This window comes from Oreochromis niloticus, linkage group LG8, assembly GCF_001858045.2.
Source record: "Oreochromis niloticus isolate F11D_XX linkage group LG8, O_niloticus_UMD_NMBU, whole genome shotgun sequence".
Lineage (NCBI taxonomy): Eukaryota > Metazoa > Chordata > Actinopteri > Cichliformes > Cichlidae > Oreochromis > Oreochromis niloticus.
In genome coordinates this window covers 9,034,206-9,059,439 of record NC_031973.2, presented here as the reverse complement: position 1 = coordinate 9,059,439, position 25,234 = coordinate 9,034,206, and the positions used below count along the sequence as shown (strand labels likewise).

Here is a 25,234-nt window from a genome sequence, read left to right as displayed (position 1 = left end):
GCCAACAACTCCAATAAATGCTGAAATGATAATTAATGCAATGATAAAGATGATGGTTATGAACAGTAACCCTAAAATAATTCCTATAATTCTACAATTCCCTCTCTTGACGTCTCTTCCAGAGACGTCACTCCTTGACCCACTCTGTCACCTCTAGGTCCATTAATGGCATCATGGGCCCCGAAACCACCATTCCCAGGTCTACTGCCTTCGCTCTGACCCTCTCTAGCCGTCCCCTGACTCAGCAAACCAGACAATAACCTCACGTCATCTAGGTGGTCCAGTAATAAACGCCAGCTCCCACTTGAAAACACTTCATGCTTAAGTGGTCTCTGCTCCTTTCCTGGGTCCCTCTCTAGTGGAAATCTAGTGGAATGGACCCTCGTCATCAATCACTAAGTAAACTGAATTGGCGCAGGTCTCAAATAAGAAGTAGAAGACACTTGGGCCTTCGCTCAGGCCTGCTACTAGATTTATGTGTATTGTAAGCATGCATGCAATTAACCTACTATGTTCTCATCTTCCCTCAACATGTATCACCTGGACACTCTCACCAGTGAAGCTTAAAACCCTTTTGGACGGAACATCAACTCTAAACAAGCACAGTTATGCAATGTGTATAAAATGAACTAAACCTGTGAATAGAATGAATGTGATGACAACCCTATTCAATGCAATATGAACCCTGTAGACAATATTACTGGTAAACAATGCTGTAAAACATGTTCTTAATGCAATCATAATAATGCAGATTATATAATAGGAATAAAGAATTTCCCTCAACCCAGGCAGGGTTCGCAACCCTCGCCATTATCTTTACCAACCATCCTCTGACACAAGGAATGATACCACAACTAGCGATGACCAATATTCCCAAAAGTACAGTCAAAGAAAACATCACTGACACTTGCCAAGTTTACTTAGCTACACCTTTCCATTGTCCAAACACAGATGTCATCCAGGACGCCAGCAGATTTTCGATACCTGAGTACTCATGCATGGTTTTAGATAATTCGATTTTGCTCTCCCGTCAGTGAACTCGGACCTAATTGTTCTGCGAACCTCATCATGGCGTCCCTGGTTTGGTTAGAGAGTCTCAGCAGGCTGTAATGAACATAATGCGGCCAACATTTTTCTTAGGCGTTACCCAAAGAAATATACTCTCCAATCCTGCAACTACCTGACTTACCAGCTTGCACTCATTAGGAACTCCCCTGGGCACTCCTATGGAGTCTATCCAGGTCGGCGAGTTCAAACGAGGATCATATGCATGGGTAGTCTGGGTCCCTCTTTTGGCCAAAATGTATCTCTTACGTATGGCAGCTAAAGTTCACGTGTTATGTTGTAGAATAGCCTTTACCTGGTTTCCAATAAGCATGATCGGAGCTCCCAATCGCACCATCGCACATGTCCCTACGCTTCCCATAGGAACACGAATATCTTCCCCACAGTATTAGTAGAGCCCACTTCTTGCCCATGTTCCAATTACCGTGGTAGGGTCGCTTACATTGTTGGTGGTTCGTCCTGTGAGTGTGACAGCACACCTAGTTGGGTCGATCTCTCCCACCTTGTACTTTTCATTATCTGTAGAAAACTTGAAACATGTAATTATCTTATTTTAGCATAAATGGTCCCACTGCTGTCTGCTTTGAAATGGCAGGGAAAAGTCTGGACAACAAAGTACAGTTGCCAGTAGTCACTTCACTTCTAGTTAACTGTAACATACAATCATAGCCCCACTCATCCTCTAATGCAATGGTGCGGGCTCTGTAAACAACCATGACCTAGCTGAAGCACAGGCAACACAGTCAGATCCATGTTATTCTCTAGCCTCTTGAGCCACCCAATCAAGCCAGAGGTTACTGTCCTTGAGACCCGTGGCGCGCTTTATCAACTCTTTAAGCTTCAGTCTAAAGTAATCTGTTATCAGAAGTACTCTCCCTTTTGGTTCCTGTTCCTTTTGAGCTACTGTTCCCGAAGTTACCATCTGATCAGTCAGAATGGTGATTAAGCTTTCTGCGAGCGGCTTAGACTTTGCATCAACTAAATTTACCCTAAGCATATCATGGGGTGATTGCAGACCCGTACATCATACGCTCTCCAGCTACTACTAGCTCCTGTACACTTAATGACGTCACTCAAATCAAATGTGAGTGAGCTGGTAGACCCTTTACCATAATTCAACCCTATGCCCTTATTCCTGCTGAGACACTCATCACCTTTACCTGACCCCTCGCGCTTTTGTCTTTTTTACCGATCCTGTTTTAGCAACTACAATCTCAGGAAGTGCTGGGCTGGACTGGCCTCCGTGTTCAGACAAGTGGTTCGGAGTGCCCTGCAAAATATAGACAATAAACAACACAGCCATAGTTAATATCATTGCATACAATAAACATGTAGTTGTAAGGAACATTCTAATCAGTTTTCTCATTACGTGTCTCTGATTCGTGTGTTTGCATCATGTTATATAAACTTTGTATACTTTATAGTGCATTATGCTAAACAAACCAACCCTTTCAATTCCCCAACCCTATCTGTCTCCTCAACGGGTTGTATGTTTTCAATGTTTCCTTATTATTTTGTCATAAAATAAATCAAACAAATAACTTAAGCTGTGTGACGGGACCTTGCGTTTACGCCAGGCTGTGAGCTGCCCTGAATCTACTTGCTACACCCCCCTTTCACCCAATTTAATTTCTCAATCTTAGTTTAAACTATTCCTGACCTTCCCCTTCTCTCATCTGATCATCTCAAGCACGTCCTATACCAAATTTGCTTCCTCTTTTCAAGCCCACATTTAATTACAAGCTCTAACACATTTGCCCTATACGGCGGTCTCGACGTGTTTCCTGTCTACTTACAAAAATACCAGAGTTATTCTCAGAACTCAGAGCTGAAGTTCCCCTTTTCTAAGTCTGTATGTTCAAGAAGAGAGCAAGCTGCTAGTCGGTAAACAACTTTATCATCACATAAGTTATTAGGTAAAAGTCACGTAGACACATTTCATGTAGCTAATAACATATATACAATTTTCCTTTGACATATCTGTATGTGCAAGCCTAAATTATAACCTCTTATTCTAGAAATCAAAAATAACCTGAAAATAACACTTTCTGCCTCAGTTTTACCATACCTAAATTATCAAAAGACCTAAACATCATCAAGTAATCCTAAAACCCCTTTCAAATTAAACCTTAAATCCTGTAACTCCCCCCTTTTTGTGACACATCTCATGTGTTACAAACTCAAAATCCTTCACTCAGGTTATGGCATTAAAAAAAAAGGTTAGTCATATCATATTAAGTCTACATGCTCCGGACCTTCAAACCTGTTTTTAAGGAATGAAATCAAATTAATCATCATGTCAAATCTTTTCTTGGCTCCATCCACAGCCTGCATCCTTGAAACGTCCTAGAAACAAAAACCTGTGTGTTAACCAGAACTTCACATTTCATACTCAATTTCCCCACTTATGATCCAACCTGTGTTACAACACAAAATAAACTTAAACAGAACAGTTATTAATCATGTGTTACCTCAGTTAATGGTAACTTGAGTTACCTCAAACAATGTTTCCCTTTTAGCATTTGGCATTCTATAATGTAATAACATGATCCAACCCCAGTAAATAATTTTCTCAAAACAAACATCAACATCCCCAGAATTAAGTCTTCCACTCCTCCTGTTTGTCAACCTTTTATTTATTTCCCCTCTTGGTCCGATCACTCGCATTCACTCACATGCATTCACACATGATATTTTTTGCTGATACTGCAGCCTTCTGCGCACGTCATCAGATGCTCCACATCAGCAAAATGAGCTCAATCATTTGTTTTATTTCGTTTTTCCTTTTTAGGAAAATAGTTCTTTATACTTTTGACTGGATTGACTCGCTGCAATCCTTACTTGGTAATTTGTCCGCGCCGTCAGTTCACTCTCTTCCAGGCCTTTTCTAGCGTTTACCTCTTTGTTATGCTGTGGTGGACATCCCTAAACAGTCATGAGTTCAGGCTTTCAACTTTCAATCCAATTATATCCTATATTCTCGCAGTCCAACTCGTCCAGCTTCATCTCTCACTGGTCCTCTCTGCACAATGTCCTGTTCGGGCTTCAAAGCTCCAGCAAACACAGTCTCAACTCAGCTGTTGTCTTCTTCTCTGTTTCTTTACAGTCTTTCTTTCAGATTAAGTCCCAGCGTGGCAAAATATCACTCAATGTCCAGTGCTCTTCCACAATTCTTTATCCCACTGTTCAACTGCCCAGCCTGTATTTTCACAGTACATGTTGCATTACTCTTACATGCTGCTGCTGGTCGTCAGTCGTCATCAGTGTTAATGGATCAGTGGCACTGTCGTTTGCCTGCTGTATTCAGGTCCACGATGTTCTGTCGGTCTTCATCAGAAGATTGACTGTCCTTTGAACTTCTTCTCCGCTTCAGGGACAAAGTGAGAGATCCAGCCGCACAATTTCGAGCCCAAAACTGGCTTATTCTCCCAATTCTTTTAATCTACTTTTCTGCTGCTGAACTCAAGGTTGCAATGTTGAGAGAGTCCACCTGTATTGACACACTAAAGCATATAATTAGTAATAAATTCATTTTTCTTAAAGGCTTCATTTGCTCCATGGGCCTCGTCTGTCTCTCTGTGTTCTTTCTGTACACACTCAGTTCCCATATATGGGCATGCAAAGTTCCTGTTCACTATTTCCTGTCGCTGCAGCCCCGGTACACAGAGCCATATTTCCTGTTCTTCAAACTAATCTAACTCCTTTGTTTTTACACACGTTTAAAGGTTCTAACCTCTTTAGTCATTCAGTAATCGTCTCACACACTGCCTTTTCTTTCAAACTCCCCCTTTTCACTTACTCAGACAAATCACACAGTCACTCAAATCAAATACTGACAGCATTCACACAATTAAAATTACTCGAAATACGCTTTCATACGAGTATCTTGGACATGCCTTCCATGATCAGAAAGAGCAAGTCAAAAGAAAAAAGAAAAAGAAAACTGAAACCTCTCATAACATCACTGAAGGTCAAATATCTTCATAGACCCAAAAGTAAGCATATTATTTCCCTAGTCAAAAGTCAAACCGTTCCTCACAAAGTAATTTTTAATCTAACAGCCCTTGTGTTTTGAAACTAAAAGAGGAAGGAACAGCGCCCAATTTAAACTGCGCATGTTGTCACTCAACAACACACACACAGAAAGTGTAACTATATATATTATCTCAAACTGAAACAAAACCCATCTAAAAATCCTAAAACATCTTACTTCGACACCCCAAAACACACATCGCTTACAGACATCTTTATTAATTAAATTATGTCAAATTGAATTTCAGTTCTCAGAACCCAGGTAACGGTCTTAAGTATCAACAGTTTATGTATCCTATCTCAAAACCCCGCAAAAAGTCATACAGTCATGGCAAGAAATAAAACTTTACTTACAATATTGTGATAAACAAATCCAGCGTCTTAAATACAGCCATCAGCACTGTCTAGCAGTCTCTATTAACTTCCTCATACTCTATGGACCTCTCAGCTGCCTTATTTGCATTCTCACACACACACACAATCTAAAAATAATACCAGCCTGACTCTCAGACTCAGACAAGTTGTATCTTCTCTTAATATATTTACACAGACGTCCTATGATTACAACTGCACAGATTTTAGGCCTCTCATTTCAAAACCTACACAATTTAGACAATTTTTAAATTAACGGTCCGACCGATAAACTCCCTGAGTTTTTTGTCATCAATTTAACCAGTCTCGGCCCCGGGCCGTGGTCACATATCTAAGACCCTACACAATTTAAAAGCGTCAACCAACTCAACCCCTGCCGAGAAGCTCTATTTTGGGGCATTTCACATCCCAGGCTTCCCCGAAGTTTTAAGTTAAAAGTTACACGCCCGAAACCCGGTTTCTACTGACCAAAAAAGTGCAAACCACCGTCCCGGACGGTAAACTGACCCAGTCAGTAGCTATTTTGGAGATTCCCAAGTTCTCCACGATTGCCAATCGGACTATCCCTACCAACGGAAAATCCTGAGCGTCCTCAGGAAATTTGGAGCGTCACCTCCGAGAAAAGCACTTCTTAGAATTTCCAAAATTCCGTTCTACAACAATTTAATTACTTTTGAAGACACCCCATAAAATTACACAAGCAATATTATTGATGTCCAAGCCCGGCTTTATATTCAATTGAGACTTTACTGTCACAAACTTCACCAATTACCTATTATTCTAAATTCACTTTATTCTAAATCCTCTTTATTCTAAATCCTCTTTATTCTTATTCCTTTGGGACTTTAACCCGGTACCTTTAGTGAGACTCTAACTCACTTTTACTCTTTTTCTTATCATTACTTCAACTTCAACTTCTCATGAGATTTTCACCAAAATCAAAACAGACCTTTACCAGTAATTTTCAGTGAGTAGACTTTCAATTTTGTCAGAACCAATTCAGCACTGTTTGGAAATAATTCAACAGGTAGTGCCTTACCTTTCAATAAGCCGGCTTGTGTCCACTCACTTCGACCACTGACTCGTGTCTGCCTGTTTGAGCACCTTGGACCCTCTCAGTCTCAACCTCCAACTGTCTCTCCCCTCAACCCTCGGCCAATGCACCAAATGTTACGGGTTCGAAATTGAGGATGAGAGTAAAACAATGATAGTCCAGAAGAGGTCGTTCAAACAATTGATTTTAATGAATGCACGCAGCGTGGAGAGGTGTAAACTGCCAAACAGTTGTACATCTCTACCCAAAATACACTCTAGATTGCTTTTATAACATCAGGGTATTGTAACGCCCCTTCTTGCGTTTACAAGCACATAATTTGCATGTACAGAACATTCATGTATTTTAAGAATTAACTGCAACATAGAGGTTCCTCCTTGTGGCATACTCTTCCGAATATAGTGATGACCTACGGCCTTTGAGGTCACCATGGACTGGACATCCTTCCGTCACCTGTAACTAAGCAAACTCAAATACCACAAGAAGCTGAATACATTCAGGCCTTTACTCAGCTACTATTTTACTGCAACAATATACTCAGCCTATAAGCTTTTAAGATTATAGATTTAACTCAACGATTTAAGTGGTTGTAACTGCACTTGTAATAAACATGTTAATATTAGATTATGATAACCCCTGTAATACAAATTATAACATAATGCCAACAACTCCAATAAATGCTGAAATGATAATTAATGCAATGATAAAGATGATGGTTATGAACAGTAACCCTAAAATAATTCCTATAATTCTACAATACGTATACAAATACGTATACGTAACAATTACACATCAGTCATATAAAAAGGTTCTGTTCAAAACGAATCATAGGTGTTTTCATACTGGCTTTGGCCAAACTTTCCTTGAGCAGTGTCTTTGCATGTTTTATGTACTTGTATACATGTATCCCATAGTCCTTAATTATGAGTCTGTTTGCAGTAGTATGTTTAATATACTTATCTTAAGGATATAATAAAAGGATATGATAATATTCACTTGATAAGAAATATACACAATGTTGATGTTCTTTTAAATACATAATGAATATGTTTAAAGTATACTGTACTGGAAGTTTAGCCTTTTAATAAACAATTAAACATAAATATGTGGCAATATGAAGTAATGTACTTGTGTGTGCTGTATATCCTTCATTTACATCTGCATCCTACTAGAACATTGCAGTAAATGTTAGAAACATCTTGCTGCTCCTTTCATTGTATATTTTTGTGTGTGTGTGGCACAACCAACAGATTTAGAGTAATTAGAGTGTAAATTTCAATGAAATGAGGTGCTGCAGGTAAAGGCATGTTTTTAAACACACAAATTGCATAATTCCTCCAAACTTAACTACCTTTCGTAGCAGTACATCCTGGTTTGAATCGAGGTGACGAAGAAAACGTTCATGTTTTCCCGGCTGCTCTCCTTGGAAAGTGACAATATCATGGAGTGAGTGAGTGTCCGCTGAGTCTATGGTAGCCTGATCGTTCTATCATATACTAATAGAATGATGGACTCACTCATAGGACATGTGATGCGGAAAAAAACTAAACTAGAAATACACAGTCTCTAATGCTGTGGGTTGGAGGGCAGAGGAGATGCAGGAGATGCATCTCAGACAGAAAAAAATGCAGGACAGTTTTCCAAATCTTTAATGAATGTATGGTTTTATGATAAAAGGCAAACATTTTCAAATGCGACAGCTTTTACTGATTTTACACACTGGAGAGATGAGACATTTTAAAAAAGGAATAATGGAATGCAGATCATTAATTTAAAATAAGCTGCTCCAGATGTGATGAGCTGAGAAATGATTGGCGCCAAAAATAATGACCTATTTACCTTTAAAAGGTACTTGTAAGGATGTTTGTTTCCTAACATTAGTTTTGTTTTTTGCAACAAAGAATAAAATACAGTCAGTCTCTGATCCTGCACGCCACATCCTCCTTGTTTCATGATTTGGTTTGGTCCAGGTGCCAGCGTTCTTACATTATGCTGAGCATTAGAGAGCTAAGACAGTAGGACGGCCCTGTTAAAAGTAAGATCTGTGTTTCAAAAGAGAGAGAGACAGATGGACATTAAAAAATTTCTTAAAAAGAGCAAAATCTCATGAGGTTCATGGATGTACTGTAGTAGGACATGAAGAGGGTTGGTGTGACAAAAGAGGATGCTAAGGATAGAGGTCCACATTCAGAGGTGCAACCTGCCCACCAAGTCTATTGTTACGAAATAAAAACTATGTGTGTGACGTATAGCAGAACTATAAATATGTATTTTGCCTGGCAAGGCTTTCAGAACTGGGGTACATCTTGGTCTCTGCGAAGACGTACCCCTGTCGCCAAAAGAATTCAAAAGAACGGAATTTAACACTATCCAGCACAGTGGTGAGCCCATAATATGTTCTGTTTGCATGTGTTTTTCATGGTTTCTTAATCACACCATCATATATCATGACATATATTCCATCTGTAAGATAAACAGAGTTAGAATTAGAATTCATTCAGATTTACCTGCTTAGAGCCTTGTCACATGATGCTGACGTAGACACAGTACAAGTGGCTATTCATTACCATGACAAAGAAATTATACCTGAACCCCCAATTCTGCCATTAGCCACATTTGTTCACACCCTACCAAGTTGTGATCACACATATTTCCAATTTAACCTTCATAATGAAAACAAGTTGCTAACAAAAGTTGCTATAATTTAAGTTCATTTGTTTATCCATTTTCTTCTTATTCAATTCAGGATTGTAGGGAGGCTAGTATTTAAATCCTTAAATACATCAAGGTGATGAATTCATGGAATGTAGGTGTGACGGCCAGTTGAAGGATGGGAAAGAGCCAGTCCATCTCTCCACCTAAGAAAGAGGAAAGAGAGATAAAACAAAAGGAAATAAAACCAGCCTGTCTAGAAAAGTCTATTCATTTTACAGACAAGCCGCACTCATAAAATTTTCATACTAGCTCTTGCAATGGAATTACCTTGTTATTATTAAACCACCAGCTTCTACCTGAATAAAAAACTTATAGGCAATTAATTTAGGTAAAAATCAGATAACTGCAAAGGTAAACAGCTAAAGGTAATATGTCTATCTGCCAGGTCATTTTTATTATAACTGCTTCATATTTTAATGTTGTTGAAACAACAACATTGTTTCAACAACTACTTGATGTTTTCAACATCAGCTAGTTGCACTGCTTGTCACAGGAGTCATTTTTGCTTCCAGCAGGATGCAAGGGGCTGAGTACTGTATGACAGCTGCTTATTCATTTCTACTCCAGGCTTTTTTGTTGTTGTTGTTTTTACTTCAGCATAATGTCCAAAAGGAGGCAAAAGTAAGAGGGAGGCCAGCCATTGCACTGACAGGCTTCATTTTAGTGCTAAACATTAAAGCTTTTATTAAAATAACGTTTTTCAAAAGACTCAGTGTTTTTATTTAGAAATAATTGGTAATATCTTTGTTAACTGGATCTGCCAGATAAGTCTGGAATATTTTGCTGTCTCTTTTTGAAAATAATCATGATTTAAGTTTAATATGACTTAATCTTTCCATTCTAGCCAATACTACAATTTTTTATTTTATTTTATTGTTTATGATACCACTAGTTTTAGCCGTGAGAGGCTTGTGTTCAGTCATTTTAGCATACAACTCAGAGTAGCATACATTGCATTAATTCGCATATGCATTGTACAATAATTTCACCATGTCAATAGGAGCTATCAGTTCGGCATACAGATGACAGACAGTAAGTAAATTATGTTTATTTTAATATAAGTACATTCTTCTTTGACTTGACAGAACACTGGATAAAGCGCAGTATTCATAAATACTATAATTAGCCACCTGCTTCTCTCTGGGCTTTACACAGCTGTGACTGCAAGCTGGCTAATGAGCTAAAGTCAGTGTTGTAGATCAGTGTTTCCCAACCACTTGTTGTGCCGTGAGAAATGATCAGGTGTGCCGTGGAACATTATCTGGTTCCACCTGATTAGTACTCTAAGCCAGTGGTTCTCAAACTTTTCACAATGTGTACTACCTTATAAATATATGGTTCTTCAAGTACCACCCTTATGACCGACATTAAAGTACAGTAGTACCGGCCTATTTGACACCACATTCAGTTTACACAGACAATTTTATTCCATATATAAATGTTATTTATTTTAACTGTCATAAACAGGATGTGACACAGGATGTGACAAGTGATAATAATAACAACTGTACTGCATATAAATATTCACAGCAGGTGGGATTATCCTGGTGAACCCTGCTTCTGCATTTATTAAGGCAGTTGTTTTAAAAAAAAACATGTTTTAATGCTTTGTATTTTGTTCTATTTAATCTGAACAAGCTCCTTAGTTTTCTGTCTTCCTTTATGTTGGAAATGATAGCAAAGCTGTACGTTTTAATTTATGCCCTGGCAGTTAAGCTGCCGGATTTTTGGCTTCACGCCGCTCCTTCGTGGTTCGCGCACGTCGAAGCTGTTTGCTCTTAGTGGCGTTTCAGCCAATGACATGAAAAAAACATCATGTGGTGGCCTCGCTGGAGCCTCTGTCCACTCGCCATGTGATGACCCTTCTCAGAGATCCCCCCATCCAAGAGAAATACACTGCTCTCAAGGCGCTGCTGCTGCGGCGCTACTCCCTCTCCGATGCAGAGCAGGGCGAGAAACTCCTCTCTCTTTCGGGCCTTGGTGATGGTACCGCTCTCGAGCTCATGGAGAGCATGCTGTCCTTAATAGGAACGGAGCGGATTCCTCTTCACTCACGTCTTCCTCCGACAGATGCCGATGCGAGCTGGCCTCGCCAACTCCCCCGCTGCTGGCCGCGAAGGATTACCGCTGACTCGCAGAAGAAGTGGATCGCAGTCTCCTGGCTACTAGGAGATTCGGCATCCAGGCGATAGTTCCCGACTCACCGACCGCACCTCCCGCGCCCCCCCCGATTCTTCCGGGGGCCTCCAACTCATCGATGGTGGCTGGGATCGCGGTACCGCGGAAAAGGGGTGTTTTTACCATCAGCGTGACAGCGCCGTGCCTTTGCAGTTTTAAGGATTAGGGAAACGAGCTCACCAGCTCTCTGTAGCGGCCGCGACGGCAGGCGATAAGGAAAGGCTACTGTTCATAGAGGACTCACACTGGGGGAGATGTTTTCTGGTTGACTCAAGCTCCCAAAAGAGTCTCGTGTCGTGTCGTCTTTGCATACCTCCACAATGGCATATTATTTAAACTTAAAAAAATATTTGGAAATTTCCCGCGTACCACCAGAGAGAGCCCAAGTACCACTAGCGGTACGTGGTACCAGTAGCGGTTTTAGATACGGGCGACACGGGCGGTTGCCCGGGGCGGCATCGTGGTGGGGGCGGCATCACGGGCATCGGCAAAAAAAAAAAAATTGCACGTATGCATGCTGCCCCGACATCATGCCAGCGCATATTGGGAATGGCATAGGCACCGATCGGTTTTCTATCGCCCATTTGCTGGGAGTAAGGGCGCCCTCCGTTTGCGAGGTGCGCCTGCTGCTTGCGGCACAGGGAGGAGAGGGCGGGGCGGCGGGGGATTCTCTGGGTGGCTGGAGCAACATCTAATAACCAACTTGCAAAATAAAACAAAATAAAAACAAACCAACAACACGAAAACAGCAGACATCATGATACAGACTTATAATTTGCACCGATGTTTTTTCGAAATTCTATAGGCGAAAAGTGAGCGCGAGAGCCCTCGGTGCGCCTGCTCGCTGCTGAAGTCAAAGTAAACTTTATTGTCATCTCCGCTACATACAGTCCAGCATATAGAGAGACGAGACGACGAGGCTCCAGTTACAGCAGTGCAAGTAAACAAACAACAAATATAAGAAGAGTAAGAAAATAAATATACACTTTAGGACTCGGGGTAAAGGGATCAATAACAATTTAAAATGTATATTTTATATTTTGTTGATTTAAAGTCTCACACACAACCCGTTTTTAAAGTTTAAAAAAAAGAGAAAAGAAGAGGAATGTAGCGACTTCCACAGTCGCTAGAGGCTGGGGGTGGAGCCTGCCTATTTGCCTGATGCGCTGTCAACTGTACGCAATAATGCGAGAGGTGGAATTGCTTGTTTATTAAAGTGCTTGAAAAGTTTACAGAGCAATGTGATCGGCTCACGATTCAAACTCTTAAAACATCACAGCTCTAATGCAACAAGGGGAAACTCGTTGTGCTGCGTTCAACAAAAACTACAGCTACCCAGCCCTCCTCTCTGTCAAAATCAAACCAGTGAAAGACAGACTGACAACGCCCTCTTAATGTCCCACGTGACTCTCGTTACACATCACCATAGCCAAACAAATGAAAACCCAGTGATCATTAAAATTCAATACATTTAATTATGGCTCCTACAAGGAGAAACGAGCAAAAGATACAGGTAAGCAGATGTGTCATTGGATAATGGCAGGTCATGTATCCTAAAACATGAAGAATCAGAATACTTTCTTAATCCCTAAGGAAATTATGTGGGTTACAGTTCCTCCAAGAAGAAATGGTAAAAATAGTAACAGTAAGAGACTAAACTCCAAACAATATATACAATAATATAATATTAATTAGTCAGTGTCAATTGTTGATTTGTCCTGTTCCCATTATATGACTAATTATGATGTCTGTTTGGTAGCCGTTTGCATACTATGCATACTCTCTCTCTCTTCATATATAGGGTCATATACAGTTAAGCCCATAATTATTCATACCCCTGCCGAATTTTGACTTAAAGTTACTTTTGTTCAACAAGCAAGTTCTTTTTTGAGCAGAAATGACACAGGTGTCTCCCCAAAGATAATAAGACGATGTACAAGAGGCATCATTGTGGAAAAAAATATTTCTCAGGTTTTATTTATATTTTAGCAAAAAGTATCATGTCCAGAATTATTCATACCCTTCTCAATAATCAATAGAAAAAAAGCCTTTATTGGCTATTACAGCAATCAAACGCTTCCTATAATTGCAGACCAGCTTTTTGCATGTCTCCACAGGCATTTTTGCCCATTCGTCTTTAGCAATGAGCTCCAAATCTTTCAGGTTGGAGGGTCTTCTTGCCATCACCCTGATCTTTAGCTCCCTCCACAGATTCTCAATTGGATTCAAGTCAGGACTCTGGCTAGGCCACTGCAAAACGTTAATGTTGTTGTCTGCTAACCATTTCTTCACCACGTTTGCTGTATGTTTTGGGTCATTGTCGTGCTAAAATGTCCACTGGTTCCCAAGGCCAAGTTTTTCTGCAGACTGCCTGATGTTGAGAATCTTCATGTATTGCTCTTTTTTCATGGTGCTGTTTACTGTGATTAGGTTCCATGGTCCATTGGCTAAAAAAACACCCCCAAAGCATTAGGTTCCCACCACCATGTTTGACAGTGGGGATGGTGTTCTTTGGGTTGAAGGCTTCTCCATTTTTATGCCAAATGAAGGCAACATCATTGTGACCAAATAATTCAATTTTTGTTTCATCTGACCATAACACTGAAGACCAGAAACCTTCTTCTTTGTCCAGATGAGCATTTGCAAAGGCCAAATGAGCTTTGGCATGCCTTAGAAGTGCCTGGAGAAGTGGCGTTTTCCTGGGTCTGCATCCGTGGAACCCAACAGTGTCCGTTGGACTGTCTGCCTTGAGACATTGCCACCAGCAGAGTCCAGATTCACCAGAATGGCCTTGGTGGTGATCCTTGGATTCTTTTTCACCTCCCTCACTATTCTCCTGGCCAACACAGGTTTCACTTTTGGCTTCCGACAACATCCTCTGAGATTTTCCACAGTGCGGAACATCTTGTATTTTTTAATAATACTTTGCACTGTAGCCACTGGAACTTGAAAACATTTGGATATGGCCTTGTAGCCCATTCCTCACTTGTGAGCAGCCACAATGCACAGCTGCAGGTCCTCACTGAGTTCCTTTGTCTTAGCCATGAATGTCCACAGACCACCTGCAGAGAGCTGCTGTTTTTCACCTGTTGAGTTGATCAAAACAGCTATTTCCAATTAATCAGGGTAATTAGGATGCTTTAGAACAGCTTTGACTATTTGGAATGGTATGGAACTTTGGATTTTCCCAGAGACTGTGACAGTTTGTAAAGGGTATGAATAATTCTGGACATGATACTTTTTGCTCAAATGTAAATAAAAGCTGAGAAATATTTTTTTCCACAATGATGCGTCTTGTACATCATCTTATTATCTTTTGTGAGCCGCCTGTGTCATTTCCAGTCAAAAAATAACTTGCTAGTTGAGTAAAAGTAACTTTAAGTCAAAATTTGCCAGGGGTATGAATAATTATGGGCTTAACTGTATGTGTGTGTGCGTGTGTGTGTGTGAGCGCGCGTGTGTGTGTGTGTGTGGGGGGGGGCGCCAGAGGGCGTGTTTGCCCGGGGCACCAAACAGGCTAGGACCGCCACTGCGTGGTACCACAATTTGACAAAGACTGCTCTAAGCATCGGCATGAGTAACGGGCAGAACAATTACATTCTCTTCCACTAGAGGGCATTACAACTACCTGCTCTAATTAAATGGGTTGCCAACTGCCAGTAAAACAGAAGAAGACAAAGAAGAAATTACATAATAGTCATGCTGTGAGTTAGACAACAGCGCATAATAACAATAGATAAGTATTTGAAAAGAAAAAGTAGCCAATCTGACCTGGGTCCTGGAGAAAATTCCAACCCTACCATGAGTAGTGGTCAGAAGAAAGCAAAAAAGGTATACCAGGGCAAAAACCAAGCCAATTCCGCTATACCTGGTGCGTGGGGAAAAATCATCAATATGCTTTTTGTGACAATTTTTTTTTGGTGGTGTGCTGTGTGATTTTTCTAACGTGAAATATGTGCCATGGCACATATCCCCAAAACACTAATGTAGATAACTGGGAAAAGTTAAAACTTCATGGTTCTACTTAGCTATAGACAGGAAGGAATAGTTTTAGGACTCTAATAAGTTCTATAGTAATACTTGTGATTTACAGTTGCCTCTACTTTAGACCTTAAAGGGTTTCGGGCAGAGTTTCACTAAACCCAGTTTTAGCCTCAGACCTGCCTGGCTGATGCAGTTTTACCTCAGCATATTTATCATTATGTCCATGTTGTAGCACATAGAAATATTTAGTTAACATTTTCAAGCAGACACATTTTCCCTGCAACTATGTCTTCATTCTAACTTTTGCTGAAAATGTGATTTATGTAATGCTAAGCAAGTCATTTGAAGTATGTGGCTTATTTTTGTGACACTGTTAAGCTAATGTAATTGTATTATAAATGTATTGTGATTAAAGTATAATATAAGCACAGTGCTGGTGTGTAGGGCTGTTATATGCCTTATGGGGATACTGCTGACACATTAGAAATTGTTACATCCGTATAAAACTTTTAGCCTAACAGTAAGCAGAGATATTTCAACATTTCGATCCCCTGCACTGGAAAAATATCCCTTACTTCACCTATGATCACAGACTTTGTTGAAGAAAAAGCCTGATCACCTTTTATATAACAAGGTGAGTTTAATGTTATTATTGATTGTAGTTTTTCAATGTATATATGTTAGTTTGATTATAAACTGCTTATATTGCAATTGAAAGCTGTTATGTGTATTATAGTAAAATTAATAATGACAATACATAGCAGATCTGCCCAAAACCAAAACACTGTTCTTTCTTGCTGACTTTTAATGGTGACGTATACAAATCCATTAAATTCACTTTATTTTCAAGTCATTTTCCACCTCAATTTTCTCAGTATTAAGCTTTGTAGCTTCACTCAGTCTATTTTTTAGCTTAAAAGTAAACAAGAGCAACAAAAAACTTTTTTCTTTTTGTTGAAGTTTTTTCTGCTGAATAAGTCCTGACCAAGCTTCATTACTGAGATGGGGGAACAAAACAGCGACAATATTCACCCAGAGTGATTAAGTTCCTGTATGAACTAAAAAGCTTTAAACGACCAGGAAAAGCTGAGTTTATTTTCTTTAAAGCTCAGAGGGAACTTGATGGACTGAATATTTAGACTGCCTTCTGGACTTTGTCACACTGGTACCAAGAACACATCTGTGCACACATGTACACACACAGCGTCTCACTTCATGCTTGTTCTTCCCCTAGCATCTTGTGTCACTTAGCAGTTTAAAATTATTATTGTCTTATTTGTTGAAATTTAGGGTCTGTGAGCACAAGCAGACATTTTTGCTTGGGAAGTGAACATGACCTCATTTTCAAAGGCGTCTCTAACATTTAATGGTTGTGAAATGTGTCAAACTTTTCTCCCCTCCCTAAAGTTAAACAGCTGAGAGCATCTAGAGCACAGCGGCGAAAAAAGTGTGCACTGAGGATGATTTTGAACCATGGAGTTTAAGGATTGTCACTACTGAGGATTTTTATAGAAAATTAGAAAATAAACCCCAAGTGTGGACACAGATCCTAATTCACTTAACTTTTAAACTGTAAACAGCAGCTTTCATGAGAACAAGCACTTACTGTACTTTGTGCCCCATTGTCTTTGAAAAGCAAGAGCAGACAAAACAAATCCAGTAAATGCACTTATATCTTGTTTGGTATAGTAATCTGTCTTTATCTATTTTTATTTTATTGTTTTATTCTGTGTTTTATTATTATATGGGGAACAAGTCAGGCTTGTGTTGAGAGGGCTGTGGTCATCCATCTGTTTTGTTCTAATAACCCATATTTCAGGAGCGCCTTCTTTACATCTGTTCAGTTGTATAATTTTCCATTGTATAGTTGGAGTAAATGTCCATAAATAGTACAGAGAGTGTACTGTACATCTACAGAACTTTCCATTTTACCACTTATGGAAAGGTCAGTGAACTATTCTAAAAACATAATTTTTAATCTATTTTCTACAGTGTAACATATGCACCATTCTTCAAGGGGCATGCAAATGCCATCTCATATCGTATTGCAATTGATTCAACTGTTGTTGTATCCTTCCCGCTATAAGACATGTTTTGCTATTGATAAACCAACATTATATGCTGATGCCTAATGGAAAAGTATTATTTTAATGTCCTTTTAAGATATTTGCCCAGTAACCTAAGTAGAGCCGATAATGTCAGTAATTGACTAAAGTGGATGCATTTATTGTGGTGAAAGTAAATTCCAGCATGAAGGGAACTTGGAAATTGCCGCGAAAGATTTTCTGCTTGAGGAGGAAAAAAAAACATAGCTGTCTTGCCTTTCTTAAACATGACCCAGCTGGCTCTTCTGATGGAGCACTTAACTGTGGTCTCTCCCACTTCCCTGTTCTTTCATGTTGCTATTGGGACTGTATGAACTTCTGAAAGCTTTTACCCACATCCTGAAATCTGTGGCTCAACAGATTTTGAAGTTCTGTATGTGGCTTAGGCCCATCGACATGGACACTTTTTACAACCAGTTCCAAAAGAGTTGAGATGTTGTGTAAAATGTTAACAGAATCCAAATTTGGAATTATCTCATAAATCCAACTAATGTTTTTCACAACTAAAGATAGATAATATCATGTGTTTAAACTGAGAAACTGTACGATTTTAAGAAAAGAAAACTATTAGGTCATTTTGAAAATGATGGCAGAAACATTGCACAAAAAGTTGGTAGTTTTACACTGTAATAGTACAAAGAAACAGCAGGGGGAAAACTTCTCAAATCATTAGGTTAACTGGCAAAGGGTCAGTAACAGGTTGAGCAGAGATTCAATCAGCAAGAACGGTGTCTATAAATTGTGGAACAGAATAATGTTCTGCAATGTAAAATTGCTAAGACTTACCTAATATCAAAATTCCACTACATTAAAATAGGTATGATTAACTGGGTATCAATACATTGGCAGAGAAACATTTCCAGACACCAGTGGGCTTCATTCACTATTGTTCTTACAAACAAAATAGTTTTCATAGAAAAGTCATCAACAGAAACATGATCTATGTACAATGGCCAGTTTGGTTCTTACAGCTGTGCCTATGTTAATGAATGAGACTCATTCGACTCGATCCACAGGCCTATGCTCTCTGCCTACAATTTGTATTCTATTCCAATTCAAACAGTAGGCAGTGATTTAATACTTGTTGATCTCTAATCTGGAACATTATGTCTGCAGCATAAATAAGTATGATGATCTACCCAAGGGCGTAGATTTGGCATGGACGGAAGGGACATGTCCCCACCAATATTCAGCGATTATTGAATTGTCCCCACCAATAATTTGATCTCTTCGAGTAAAGAAAAACAAACCCGATAGAAAGAAAAAAAAGACCTGCAAGGAGGAGAGGAGGATGGCAGCACAAAGGAAGAACCTGGATATAAGAAAGTATTTTTCAAAGAAACCTGTAAGTCACTTAAAGCCAAGTTAACTCATAAAATGTGTCCGTCATAATAACGTTACAGGCTATGCTAGGCTTTGGCCTACATCAGTCTAAAATTGTATGTAACCATGAATAACGTGTTTTGGAAACTAACTGCACAACATGCAGCACTACTAATTATCCTAGTCTCCCAGAGTAGCATTTCTAATTTTGATTGAAACTGTCAGAGAAAATGGCAGCCTCGAGCAAGCCAGGATATTAGTTTACAGAGGCTGTTAAAATTAGATGTCTAACGTTAAAATGTTGGTGACAAAATATTACATCCTAATGGTACTGACATATTCATAGGGTTTATTTTTGAGACAAAATATCATGAGGTAGTCATGATTTTGCAAATATTCCACCTTGTAGTGCAGTTTCCACAAATTGTTTTAAAAATGCACTCACCCTACAAACAATACTGATGAGTCAAGATCTGCACAAATGGACAGAAACACTGAAGCAGCTCCCCATTTTATTCTTATTGTCATGTATATCCTATTTGTCAGGCGACAGAAGAACCAACACAAAGCTCAGAGAGCAATGGTGATACAAGATCACAGGTGAAATTGGATGTTGACTTGGTGGTTCATTACTGTATTTGAAGCACATGTGTGACTGCATGTATTTGGAATGTCTCACTGTTATTTATCAGGTGACAGAGGCAGCTCTGCCATGTTGTAGTTCGGACAGAGGTGAAGAGGCGAGGTCACAGGTGACTGACTGATGATTTGGTGCTATAGATTAACTAGTATTTATTATCATGACAATTGTTAGGCTGCTGATGTAAATTGATTCATTAGTGTATATTTGACAAAGAATCTGAATTGACATGTCTCACTTTTTATATGGCACGAATCAATGTGTTATTTTATCAGGTGGCAATATGTCCTAGTGCAGTCAGAGGGGAAGAGCCAGGGCAAAAGGTGAGGCACATCAAGCACATAATAATAATTTTAATCTGAGGATAAAACACATGTACTGAGGCTGAAAGAAGCTTCAGTGCTCTCAGAAGACTAAAAACATGGCTAAGGTTAACAATGACTCAAATGAGATTAAACAATGCTGCTGTATGCCATGTCCACCAGGAGAGACTGGACAGTATAGATGTAAAACAAATATGCCAGCAGTTTGTCTCAGTTAACGAGAGGAGAAGGCATGTGTTTGGCTCCTTCACATAGTGGACACTGAGTTGTTGTGTGGGGCACCAGTAGTCCATGTCTGTTGCTGTAACAGTAGTTCATGTTTAGAGTAAAAAATCCCAGCTCACTGATTTGATCGGGACAATAGCGCGCCTAAAATGTTGCAGAATTTTGCTGAGAGACCTTTTACTTTGTGGTAATCTTAGATGAGTAGTTTTATGGACAAAAGCCACCAGGTCATTCAGTGTTCCCTTAGTGCTAATGTATCAGAGATGTTGGTGTAGTATAACTGAAGTAATGTTGTTAAGTCCTTAAAGTCATATTCTTTTATTGTCATGACTCTATTTTTATTTTTGTATGATACCTGATTTATATGGAATATGGCTCAAATAAACTAAAGTCTTAAATACTTAAGTAATTTAACATTATATAATTCACATATAAAACTATGAGTTGTAATTTTAAATGGTTTAAAAGTATGCAGAATAGCATATGTAGGCAAGTATATTTCTCCTTCTTTTATCAAGAAGCAAAGACAAAAAGGGGGAAAAAAAAGAAACAGGGCAGGGTTCAATGGTTGAATCATCCGTCCCCACCAATGCCAAAACCAAATCTACGCCCTTGGATCTACCCCAGTACCCCATCTTTGTGGTGTTGAAAGTTACCTGTTTAACATGAAATCCTGCTGCATAGCACAGACCTCTCAGTGCTGAAAACTATATAAATCACTTTGGCTCGCTTTAATACAGATCTTACTTGCTGTCAAATCTTGTTTATTTAGGGGTTAAGCTAGCTTGGAAGTTGTAGTGGGTTGAGCTAACTTATCTCAACTGTTTATATTTGGTTTTAGCAGCAGGCAAGTTATTTACTTGGAGGTCTTTCTTTTTACCTTTCATTATCAAGTATGTCAAATTTTGTGTTGGTGTTTTTTTCATCTTGTGTCAAATATGTTTCATGTAAGTTTGTACTTTATGTTTAATGTAAAAATAAATGCGAGCCCTTTTCTACAATTCCCCTGCGGGAGAGGAGCTGGAACCGGCAAATTATTTACTTGGAGGTCTTTCTTTTTATCTTTCATCGTCAGACACAACGCAAGAACACATTGGTTACATAAAGACATCAGAGAAATATATGCCTACATCCAGATAATATCTTTTTGGGGGAAATACCTTGCTATTTTACCAAGACAATAGTAAACAACAGTGGTGTGCAATACTGCAGATCTTGGTAATAATTTAGCACCAGATACCAAAACTGATACTTATACTTTTAACTTATAAAGGCAGTTTATGCAGGGTATCTTTCAGGTTTTCATGCATTTTGAAACTGGAATTTTTGGAGACCTGAAATGTAAATGTACCTGTCTCTAAAGCACAACTTATGTTGTTTAAATGCAATACACCTCACAGTCAACACAAAAAGATTTAGACATTTTTCATAACTGATGTTTGAGCAATTTTTTTTCATAAAAAAAAGCTATTTTGCACAATTCAGCAGGCTATATATATATACACACGTGTGTGTGTGTGTGTGTGTGTGTGTGTGTGTGTGTGTGTGTTCAATACAAATACCAATGTTAGTTACGATACTATCAATATTTGAATTGATCTGCCTTCCTCTAGTAAACAACATACTGTATCTATTACAACAGCATGGCCTCATAATAGAAGAGTCAAGGTATTGCAGAATCCAGCAGCTAGAATTCTTTTACATCCATTGAAATTTCACTATGCTACCTCAGTACTGAAGTCACTTTATAAGTATAATATATGAAATGCACTATATAAATAAAATATCCATTGGACAGTCCTGCCCGCAGTCCAGACCTTTCACCAAGTCAAAACATTTTGTGCATCATGCAAAGAAAAGTCCTTGAAAGAGTCAAGAGTTTTAAGAAGATAGAATCTTATACTATGTCTGACAAAAATGGGACAACATTCTGCTCCTAAAAGTCCAATAACTGGTATTTTCAGTTCCTAGATTTATGGACTTTTAAGAGGGGATGCTATACAGTGGTAAACATAGCCCCGTCTCAGCATTTGAGTTGCTGTCATCAAGTTCAATTAATGGATCAAATGCACTGAAAAGGCTGTTTTGTTGGGATCAATAGAGGACAATTGTTTTTTACATTTGCCCTGCCCTCTTCTAGGGCAGGGCACTAACAGTAATAGAACCGCAAGCATCTCGAGAAACCAGAGGACGAGGATGCTCATTAATCTCTGAAAGCCATGATGATAGCAGGTTTCTTCTTTCTGATCTTCTTCACAGGTAAGCTGATAATTCCATCTAGCTTCATAGAGATGATTTATGGTGCTTTTGAAATGTAAGTAATCAACACTTTAGTTTAACTTCATAAAAGTAAGTAGTAATTGTGTAGTTCAGTATAAAGACTGTTTTCCTCTGAAACCAGCCATTTACCACCAAAGGACAGAAATATCCTGTTGGTAAATTACACATTTTTCCGGTTTCTACTAAAACCAGATTTTTAAAAAAGAATATTAATGGGTCAGGGCTTTTAAACACATTAATAAAAACAAAATGCATTTGTGGGAGGAAGACAAAACAAAAAGCAAGATATTTGATTAAAAATTCAAACATGTGAAAATAAAGTAACAAGAAAAAGCACAGAATGGCATGGAAACACATAGGGACTTACTGGATGCTACCAACTGAGAGGAAGAACAAGACTATTTACACACAGAGTAATCAGTAAGTGAGCAGGAGGTAAACAATAAACAGCTGAAATCAACAGACAATGGCAGGGGAGGAAATATAACTCCATGTAAGACACTGGGGACAAATAATTATGAAAAATTTTTAAAAGGATGTAAACAACCAAGACTAAATAAAGTTTATCTTAACCATGCTGTTTAAAACAAGTGATAGTGTACACTTGGGAACAAAGCAGACATGGAGACAATTAAGGCAGGGCAGACATTCACGGAAGAAAGTGTGAAAAGTCTTTGCTTTTGTCTTTGTTAATCTGTCTTTGTCTCTGTAATGCTGGGGTTTGTCGATCACTTTAAAAATGGATGGTGTGGAGGAGGGGTTGTTTAATCGAGGTGCACAAGTGGTTCACCGCACTGACAGGCTGAAGTTAACTCTGTTCCCTCTAAATGTGCTTTTTGTTCAACGATTTAGCTGTACAGACCAAAAGTGGAATCAGCTGTCAAAGTATATCTCTACAAGATGCGATCAGCACTATTATAAGCAATTTTAAGGTAGGACTTAACCACCATTTATATCAGGATTAAGTCTTTTCCTAGTTATACCCAACCAGTTTATAACATAATAGGCAAGGCAAGTTTATTTATATAGCACAATTCAACACAAGGTGATTCAAAGTGCTTTACAGAGACATTAAAAACAAAATAGATAAAAAGCATGATTTAAAATTGATTAAGACAAGCAAACAAACAAACAAACAAACAAACAAAACAGTATATAAAATCAAAAATCAAAACAGTAGATAAAATCAGAACAGTAGATAAAATCAGTAGTTAAAATGTAAGTTTTGGAATTTAAGCTTAAAAGTGTGGATTTGGTGCTTTATTCAAAAGCAGCTGAGAACAGGTGAGTCTTCAACCTGGATTTAAATAAACTGAGTGTTTCAGCTGATCTGAGGCTTTCTGGGAGTTTGTTCCAGATATAAGGAGCATAAAAGCTGAATGCAGCTTCTCCGTGTCTGGTTCTGACTCTGGGAACTGATAAAAGACCGGATCCAGATGACCTGAGAGATCTGGAAGGTTCATACTGGGTCAGGAGGTCACTGATGTATTTCGGTCCTAAACCATTTAGAGCTTTATAGACCAGCATCAGAACTTTAAAGTCTATCCTCTGACGGACAGGCAGCCAGTGTAAAGACCTCAGAGCTGGACTGATGTGGTAGACCTGTAAAGATGCTGTTACAGTAATCAAGCCTACTAAAGATGAATGCATGGACTAGTTTTTGTAGTTACATGTAGGTTACTACATGTAACTGCACAAGCACCTTAAAACTCTACAATTTCTTTGTCTCCAGCTTTGTCTTTTTCTCCTCGTATACCAGCACTGATTTAGAGCTTTTGTCTAAATGACAACACAATCATTCAGGACAACACTGCAACAAGTATGTGAGCCTTCATTGGAGAGTATCACCCTTAAATCAAGGTTGCCTTTTCATTCAGCTGCCTCTCAAACGCACATAAAACCTGTGCTTGCAATTTTGTATTGCTAGGAAGGATGTTTAGCACTGACTGACATAAACTGTACAAACTGCTTGCTTTAGTCAGGCACTACAGAGCGGCATTTATAAAAAAAACGTCTGTCAAGGAGTTTCTTTCCTAAATAACCCAACTTATATGTCATTCAGTTTTGCAATTATAGGTTGTATCCAGCCTTTAAGTCTGACGTCATCAGCCGTGTCTGGGCCCAAACTCCGCTGCAGGTCCCTAAGTCAAACAATCACTGCAGCATCACTCAGTTTAAAAAAAAACTGTCTAAATTCTTTTGTCTGTAATAAAATGATCAGTGTGGCTGCTCTAAGGTGTAACAATTAAGTTTAACATCCAGGCATCAATGAAAACAAAATGTATGAAATTTAACAGCGTTAGAAGTTAGCAGGGAGTTAGTTCGCTAGTTTCCATCCAAATATAATATACCATGTTCAGACTGAGAGATTTCTGAAACAAATTAAGACGTACAGCTCTGCTATCACTTCCGACATAAATGAAGCCAGGAAGGTTAAACAGCAGTGACGTTTTGTAGGGTTACTCAAGTTGGACTAGCTGGTATATAATGATGTGCTGCGTGATCGCTAGCGACACAGCTATGTTAGCATAACATAAACACAGTGAAGCTGGAGGATAAATGCTAACTTTTTTCCACTCAATAAAAGTTAACGTGAGGGTTCCCAATGGTTAGGGACAAGGTTTCATCACATCATCACTTAAAGACCAGATAGTTTTCTTTAGACTTTCTCTATGCACACACACACACACACACACACACACACAGATATTTATATATGGAATGAAAGTCTGAATATACTGAATCATTGAAGCATGTGATGTCGCTACAAGAAGTAGCTCTGTGAATAAGTCAGCAGCATTCAACTTAGGTACTTTACAAGATCAACTGTGGCATACGTGGAATTAAATTTGAATTTCCTTTTCTTTTTCTAAACTTAACAATTTTGTTTTGTGCCAACAGCTAACCAGTAAGTCAATGTATAACGAAAATGGAAATT

At 38.9% G+C, this 25,234-nt stretch overlaps 1 protein-coding gene across 3 annotated transcripts in view; it reads left to right on the top strand.

The window, feature by feature from the left end:
* Window positions 1–7,797: 7,797 nt before the first annotated feature.
* LOC100698779 (5-hydroxytryptamine receptor 3A) overlaps window positions 7,798–25,234 on the top strand; it is a 29,767-nt gene continuing 12,330 nt past the window's right edge. Inside the window, exon 1 of one of the 3 annotated variants that reach the window (XM_025909514.1) lies at window positions 7,798–10,270. In XM_025909514.1, the coding sequence (XP_025765299.1) occupies window positions 10,261–10,270 (10 nt within the window). In that variant the 5' untranslated portion in view covers window positions 7,798–10,260. Of the gene's footprint in view, window positions 10,271–22,214; window positions 22,331–25,234 lie in introns of those variants that run through there. The other 2 variants (XM_019362226.2, XM_025909513.1) reach the window with 2 other exon arrangements.